General features: G+C 31.4%; 1 protein-coding gene across 1 annotated transcript; it reads left to right on the plus strand.

Annotated features, from left to right (window-relative positions):
- The first annotated feature begins 3,003 nt into the window (after positions 1-3,003).
- On the plus strand, positions 3,004-6,724 carry LOC123655808. Its single transcript, XM_045591564.1, has 2 exons — positions 3,004-3,305; positions 6,599-6,724. The coding sequence occupies exons 1-2, from the start codon at positions 3,048-3,050 to the stop codon at positions 6,665-6,667; spliced, it is 327 nt and encodes a 108-aa protein (XP_045447520.1). The 5' UTR covers positions 3,004-3,047; the 3' UTR covers positions 6,668-6,724.
- The last annotated feature ends 2,069 nt before the right edge of the window (positions 6,725-8,793 follow it).

Consider the following 8,793-nt stretch of genomic DNA (forward strand, 5'->3'; position numbering starts at 1 on the left):
TTTTACGGGTTCAAATAACGTTTTTATTTTCTAAGTGACAAACTTCTTCATGACGTTCGACAAAATAGAGAAATAAATGTAAAGTGTGGAAATGTAACTTAAATAATATAAAAATTACGTGTCACGATGTATGTTCCAGATAAATTTCGAAATTACTGAACCAGTTTTTATCAAATTTTGTAAGCATCTGTAATTTGGTCCAACTTGGGAGATAGGGTAGTTTTATCCCAATTGAACCCGGTAGGTGGCGCTGTTATCGGTGTGTAACTCTGAAACTACTGAATCAATTTTTATCCAATGTTGTAAGCATCCGTAATTTGGGAGAATTCTGTAACTTGGGAGATAGGGTAGTTTTTATCTCAATTGGACCCGGTAGGTGGCGCTGCAATCGGTATGTAACTTCGAAACTACTGAACCAATTTTTATCACATTTTGTAAGCATCTGTAATTTGTCCCATTTGGGAGATAGGGTAGTTTTTATCTCAATTGGACCCGGTAGGTGGCGGTGCTATCGGTATGTAAGCAATCAAATTTGGTAGCTGTTTTCCGGGCAGAACAAGTCTGCCGAATCCGCTAGTATGTGTATAAAAAATTAAGAGTTGTAAATAAGTAATAATTAAAAAAATTAAAGTAATTGCAAATAGTAATTGTAATAACATGTATATGTATAGTAATGTCAAAACCTCTTTAATTATGCATTATTTTAGCATTGATGGCATAGAACTATCGAGGAAAATATAATTATATACTGTGAACAATTCCACGCAGGAAATATGACTAACATTATTACAATCATCAGCTCAAAATTATCTAGTTGCGAACCATATCCTGCTGGATGCGGACACCACCTATACATATTTTTCGATCTTTATATTCAAAAGACAATTTAAGCGACAAGTTACTACGAGGTAATGGATTTGTAGGCAGACATTTCAACTTCTTACAGATAATATTAAGGCTACGTAACTATATTTTTTGTTTTTTTTTTTTACGACTATGTCTAAAAACAAGCGCTGTAAGTTTGTTTGCTGATGGTAAGCGGTTATCATATCTATAGATGCTAGCAACAACAGAAGCATCACAAGCGCGTTATCGACCCTATCCCCAATTCCCCCCAGGAGCTCTGGTCACATTACTCACCACATGAACACAACACTTCAGAGCAGTATTATTTGTGTGTTATCTTCTGTAAAGTTAAGATACTTTCCTAGATGGGCCGCTCTAAAGTTTGAGCAGGATATATCCTGCTGTAACCTTTTTTTTATGTGGGGAAAATCCATCATGGATCGAGCGCGGGGGCGCCAGATGGTTATGTCAGACTCCTACTGACTAAAATACCACCACGTGTGAGCAGTCGTCCGCCTGGGTGGAGCGAGATGTAGTGGCGCTAGCATTCGCCACCTATCCTGCTGTACCATATCTCAATGATATCATTACATTATCATTACAGCCTATACAGTCCACTGCTGGACATAGGCCTCCAGAAGTTTACGCCAAAAATAACGTGAACCCATGTGTTTTGCCCATAGTCACCACGCGGGGCAGGTTGGTGACCGTAGTACTGGCTTTGTCGCACCGAAGACGCTGCTGCCCGTCTTCGGCCTGTGTATTTCAAAGCCAGCAGTTGGATGGTTATCCCGCCATCGGTCGGCTTCTTAAGTTCCAAGGTGGTTGTGGAACCTTGTTATCCCTTAGTCGCCTCTTACGACACCCACGGGAAGAGAGGGGGTGGCTAAATTCTTTAGTGCCGTAGCCACACAGCACAATGATCTCAATGATATAATAATTAGTAACACTTTTTTATAATCACTAAATCACTAAATGTAGTTCTTTTCCTTCTCATTTCACTTTGTTTGGGGTCCAAAAAAATAGAGAAACTAACACAGTTATAGAGATGTACCCGTACCTCATTTTTCAACTTTTCTTTTTCTACTTAAATATCAAAATATTACACCTAAAATATTAAAAAGAAAATGTTATATTTTATTCTGTAATTTATATATCAAATTTTTGCTTAGCATATGTACACATAGAAATAAAAAATAGTTACATATGAATTAGTATGTGTGTTTATTTGTTCGTTTGCAACTTAGATCTTCATCTTACACCTTTGTTTTAGTAGGTGCGTCATTTGATGAATAACACTATTTCAATCATTTAATTTAACTTTATTTGCTTAAACCTTGGCATTCTTTCAAAGAAGTTTTCTAGTATAATAAGATAAGGTTATTAAAAGAATAGAACAGGTTTTATGGTAATCTTATATAAAATACTCTTCACATTTTGTTTTTCCCTATAACATACTGTACCTATTAATATATGTAGACATGTTTAAATTGATTGTCTTGACTCCGGAGATTATCATTTTATACTTACTAAAAATGAGCGTCATTTGAACTGATTGAGACTGAAGACCATCGAAAACAGAACTATAATTTCACAGTGAATATATTTACAAGACGCTAAGACATAAAAAGAAAATTGTAAGTAACAACTACGGTTATACTAATTGGCAACATTTGAACATGAAACCCTAAATATCTACTTTCGAATGACACAATTTCTGTGTTTAACATTATAATATTTGTTAACAGTATATAACTAAGTCACTTTTAAATTATCACATAGAATAACAATTTGAAAGGTTGCATTATATAGACTGTTCATTAAGGATGATTATTAATTATAAGCTAGCATCAAGCGACGACTCAAATTGGTTATGAGCTATATTAAAAAGTCAATCAATGCTTAAAGTTAAATATATAACACAGGCACGACCGCAAGAAGAGAGACCTAAACAACAACAACTACTGTTAATAAAGTGATTTAAAAATAAAATTGATGTATTGTTTTAAAATAATTCACTCGTTATATTATTATAAAATGCAGTATAAATGGAATCTTACCGTTATTCCGTTAACATACATGTATGATGTCATAAAACGCAAAACTCGGAAGAGATCACGCATTCTAAATCGTGATTTTAATATACTTCAAAAAATGTATAAATACAACTTACAGTACATTATTACCTTTAATCAATCACGATGGTACTTACAAGGAGATTGTTTGTTCATACGTTACTCGTAGTATTGTATTTAAATTTTGTAATTGCTGAATTTAATACAAAAAATGATGAAAAAGTTATTCTAGTTGCGCCTGTACTGGCCGCTAATAAAAATCCACGCGCGAGAGTCGTAGAAACCGCAAAGGAATTTCCTGTAATACGATTATTGTCAACGGGCAACGCGATAAATACAAATGAATCCGACCACAAAGAAAATCCGCTACCTGTTTATGTTGAAGTAAGTAGTCTTTATAATATACTTTAGTTTTTGACTAGTTTAACCAAAAGAAGCTTGGATTATAGAAATTGATACAGAAAATGCGAGAAACAATATTAAAAATAAAACGATACTACCTTAAACCAAATTAATCATCTGGAAGTGAAGGCAAAATATATTCAAATAAAACACACACACAATGCTATGTTCAAATATAGTAAATCAAAATGTAATTCGTGAAAAAAATTTAAGAAAATAATAAATTTACACAACTTACTCAAATAAAGTTATCATTCATTCATTTAGCCTGTATCATCCCACTGCTATATGCCTCTTTCTCCACGTAGGAGAAGGATTGGAACTTAAGCACCACTGCGGGTAGGCGGATATGTTCCCTACTATGAGTAACGATCATTATCAGGTATTTGTGATAACAACCGGGACCGACGGCTTATCATGCTCTACGTGGCACGGTGGGGAGACCCACAAGGACAGACATCAAAACTGGAAAGGAGTGCAATACGATACAAATACAAATATCCAACCCGAGCGGGACTCGAATGTGGACTCGTGTTTTAAAAGGCTACTCTACTAGACCAGAGTGGTCTCAAATCAATGTTATAATATAACTAGCTGACCCCGCAAACGTTGTTTTGCCATATATTTTATTAACCTTCTCAACCCCCCCTCTCCCCTATAACTTAGGGGTATGAAAATAGATGTTGTTCGATTCTCAGACCTACCCGATATGCACACAAAATTTCATGAGAATCGCTTAAGCCGTTTCGGAGGAGGTTAACTACAAACACCGCGATACGAGAATTTTATATATTAGATTATATACCTAATAAAATTATAAAACATAATTCAAAATCAACCCGATTTTAGTCAATTATTTTTTTATAACTTGTTATCAAATTTTCGGAGCTTCGTGTCAGTAGACATTTATAAATTTTATAAAGTTTACGATTGTGTATAAAATATATCTAAATGTTCTTGAAACGAGATTTGCATAACGAGAATCTAAAAATTAATAAGAAGAGATTGTTAGCTAAAAATTATTAAAAAAAAAAAACGATACTCAGACGTCTAAACAGTTCAATGCACTCATCCATCCATCTAATATGTTTCTTCCTAAGTGATGAGGAACAAACAAAGAATACAATCGTATTGAGTTGTTTTTTCTTTTCAAACGAAATTTTCGCCCAACCCTAATTATGAACAACTTTAACACAAAGGGTATTAGATTCGTATTTTATGTAAAGACACAAATCATCACCAATACTGCTTATGTAATTATATTTAATAAATGATACGACTTTATAAATCTTGGTTTTTTTTTATACAAGAATGCTTAACTTTAACTTAGTCGTCTCTTTATACTCCGATAACAGTTTATTAATATTTTTCTAATCATGATGACTATTAACTATTGACTTGTTTTTATTGTGCTTTGTTTGTGCTGATAGCCGAAAATACAGGCTATGTCTAGTTCGGCTACAGATGCTAATCTCATTACTTCTGATATTGTTGCCACATTATCATTGTAATATAGTTCTAAGTTTGTGAAATAAAGATACTATTATTATTGTCTAGACAATTTATTCTTAACACATAGAAAAACTTAAAAATTTGTCTGTTAAAGTAATAATGAGTGATAAGTTAATTTGCTTATTTAAAATTGTGTAGGTACAATTTTAAAAATGTGTTAAATAGTTTTTAAAGCTATTTAACATCTTGATCCAATAAAAAAGAATCATCAAAATACATACAGTAAAAAATTATGAGTATAATTAGGTAATACAAAAAACACATAAAAATATATGTATAGACGGCGCCACAGTTCGCTTAAACCGAAAATAAAAATCATCATATCAAAAAATTTCGCTCTAGCGGGTACATCGTTCCATAGCTTAATTGGCTAGAGCGCCGACACGGTCAGTCGGAGACGCGGGTTCGAACCCCGCTGGAGCGGTCAATTTTTGATATGATATTCAAAAATGTTTAGAATTCCTAATGTGTGGGTAACACAAAAATAAAATCGTACATATTAAAAATAGCATGGTGTCGTCTCCTGTCAAAGATTTTCATTGTAATATAAAACTTTGAATAGTTACGGGTCTCTGTAAAGAACTTACTATAGACGGCGCCACGGTTCGCTTAAACCGAAAATAAAAATCATCATATCAAAAAATTTCGCTCTAGCGGGTACATCGTTCTATAGCTTAATTGGCTAGAGCGCCGACACGGTCAGTCGGAGACGCGGGTTCGAACCCCGCTGGAGCGGTCAATTTTGATATGATATTCAAAAATGTTTAGAATTCCTAATGTGTGGGTAACACAAAAATAAAATCGTACATATTAAAAATAGCATGGTGTCGTCTCCTGTCAAAGATTTTCATTGTAATATGAAACTTTGAATAGTTACGGGTCTCTGTAAAGAACTCACTATAGACGGCGCCACGGTTCGCTTAAACCGAAAATAAAAATCATCATATCAAAAAATTTCGCTCTAGCGGGTACATCGTTCTATAGCTTAATTGGCTAGAGCGCCGACACGGTCAGTCGGAGACGCGGGTTCGAACCCCGCTGGAGCGGTCAATTTTTGATATGATATTCAAAAATGTTTAGAACATATAAAAAAATTACTTTTTTTAAGTCGGTTAAAATTTTATACATCACCAATCAGAAAAAGGAACATAACTATAAATAAATCATAGCAGACTTACAAATAAATGAAATATTGTATTATATTGACTCCGTGGTTAGTAAGCCAAAAACATGAAAGGCGTGTCGATGTTGTAGGACTCACGAAAAGGGATTTTTTTATCTTATAAATGTTGATGAAACATATCACGATTCTGATTATATTTTAAATTAATCACTTCACATGAATATATTATAAATGAAATACTGTGTAATAATTTTTTCCCTATTATATTATACTTAAATGTTCTCCTCTCACTTTGGCCTGACAGTTGCACCAACGAATCGCTATTATCTTAATAGGAATAGTAATATAAAATTTATTTATTTATTTATTTATTTATTCTTAATGTACACCGAAATACAGACACATATAAAGAAAGATACAATAGAAGATGTACAAAGGCGATCTTATCGCTAAATAGCGATTTCTTCCAGATAACCTTTACCAAAATTACCTTATACCTTACCATACCTTACCAAATACCTTACCCAAATACCCTATCCAAAATTTGTTAAATACATATATTTCATATGACTAAATAGCTCTTAAAATTACTCAAAGATAGAAGATAAGTAATTAAATTGTTATAACTTCATCTTTACAGAAACTTGAAGATCAAGACAACGAACGCAAACGATCTGCTGGTTACATACCTATAAGGCAATTAAATTAATAATAATGTCGTCCTCGAATAATATAAAAAAGTTAATATATTTATATATTATAATTACTTAGTGTTTAATTATGGTATGAAGCAGACTCTTATTATTCTACAACTAACTTCTGTAATAGTCAACACTATTGTTAAATAAAATCGATATTAATATATTAGTAAGTATTAATTAATATACGAGTATGAGTACATAGACTTGAACTTGAAATAACTATTTTGACATTTTTTTTAATTAAAAAAATAATAATCTCTTACATACCTACTTGATAGCTGAAGTATAAAATGGTTACATATATATCGAAGCTTGAAAGGCAATCCTTACTAACCGACATAAATCCGTAAAATGAGTTATATATACCATTCGAATCTCCAGATTTTTCTGCGTTTTTTTGGTCTGTATCTCATAGCTCTGCGATGAGTTTTGTTTTCGCTTATCTAAGCGATATCTATTGCATGATTTCGGTCAGATCTACATTTTGTGCTTACTAAACAACCAAAAAAGTCATTTTAAGAATATCCAGCAGTTACGATATTCATAAGCTTAGGAATATGAACTTAGTGTGGTTTTCATGTATATAATTATTCATTTATTTGTATTTCCGTAACTACACTTGTTATGAAATTTTCCTTTGAAACCACTTAGTAGATTTTACCTACAGAAATCAATTGTTATTTATGTGGTTTATGTATTTTAACTTGTTAATATATTTTGTGACAGTGGCATTTATACAAGTTAACTTGAAATAAAGTGGAAGTATATTAGAGCTTAGATATTTTTACTTGTACAACATATTTCTTATTTATCCTCAGTCCCTTGTTATTATAGTAATTAAGGACAGCACTTGTAATAACTATGTCGAAAAAATTTACACTTATCATCATAACAATTAATTTTGCTATTATTTTACAAGAATTTTATTTGTTTAGTTTACTATGTTTAATAGTTATTTTATTAAAAATTCATAATTCATTTACTAAAAATGTGACTTATATTTTTTTTGAAAGTGAGCGATTAAAATGATCGTGTAATTTATAATTGCGACTGTGATAACAATTTTCCAATAAAAAAAAAGATCTCAGACTGAATACTATTGCATGATTAGTTTCATTATTTATTTTGTATAGTCGGCACTACGGCGCATATTTGTTTAATTTTCAATAAAGACGATTATTCAATAATAATTTATTTAATTTATTTTCGTGCATGATAAATAACCCAGAGCTCTTGGTTAGGTTAGTCAGTTACGAAGTTACGTTTGGTGTAATTTTAATAACTAAGATAGAATTTCCATAATCACAAAAATCATTAATAAATGCTTAGGTAAATTTACTTGATTTATTTTAAACTATCAGATCTTTTTAGATAAATCTTTCTGTATCAAAATTCTAAACTAAGTAAGTTTACCTATTTTTGCATGTTACTGCACATATTACAGTAATTATTTAGATAAATTTACCTGTTTATCAAATCAGGTAAATCTAACCGACACAAACCCGTGTTTATAAAAGTATCAGGTATTTCATTTTACCAATGTGGATATCTATAAAAAATGATTTCTACGAGTGTTAACATCATTTTAATCAAACAGGTAAATTTTTATGATTTTTTATTTATCTATATTTGTACTTTAAATCGCTCTCCTGTAAAGTTTACTTAATGTCGCTTAGCAAGAGTTGCCTTTCAAGCGTCGATGTGATTAAAGATACACTAAATAACAATAATAAAAATAAATAACATTGAACAAGATATCTTATGAAATCCTATGTCAGTTTTAAATTAAATAACAATAAGCTATTATAAAGCGGTATACTACTAGTGACAAAATGTGTTCTAGTGACAAAATGGTTACATGCTGTATATTAGGTTAACGACCTATGTATAAATGGCCACACCTGGTTATTACGAATGCAGTAATACTGACAACAAAAACCCAACTAATTTATAATTATATTATAACCTTGAAATATTTGATATTAAAATAATCGTATGTTATTCTTAAACATCGATAAACATCACGGGGTTTTCTATAAATAATAATATACATATATAAAAAATAACACATTTTTAATAACATATTAAAAGAGCGTTTGAAAAATAATTATTTTTCATGTTTTTTTTAGGTTTA

Source organism: Melitaea cinxia, chromosome 1, assembly GCF_905220565.1.
Source record: "Melitaea cinxia chromosome 1, ilMelCinx1.1, whole genome shotgun sequence".
In the NCBI taxonomy this organism is placed as follows: Eukaryota; Metazoa; Arthropoda; class Insecta; order Lepidoptera; family Nymphalidae; genus Melitaea; species Melitaea cinxia.

Coding starts and splice junctions, on each gene's coding strand:
- LOC123655808 (XM_045591564.1), top strand. CDS start 3,048: ATGGTACTTACAAGGAGATTGTTTGTTCATACGTTACTCGTAGTATTG. Junction 3,306..6,598: donor CGCTACCTGTTTATGTTGAA/GTAAGTAGTCTT, acceptor TCATCTTTACAG/AAACTTGAAGATCAAGACAA.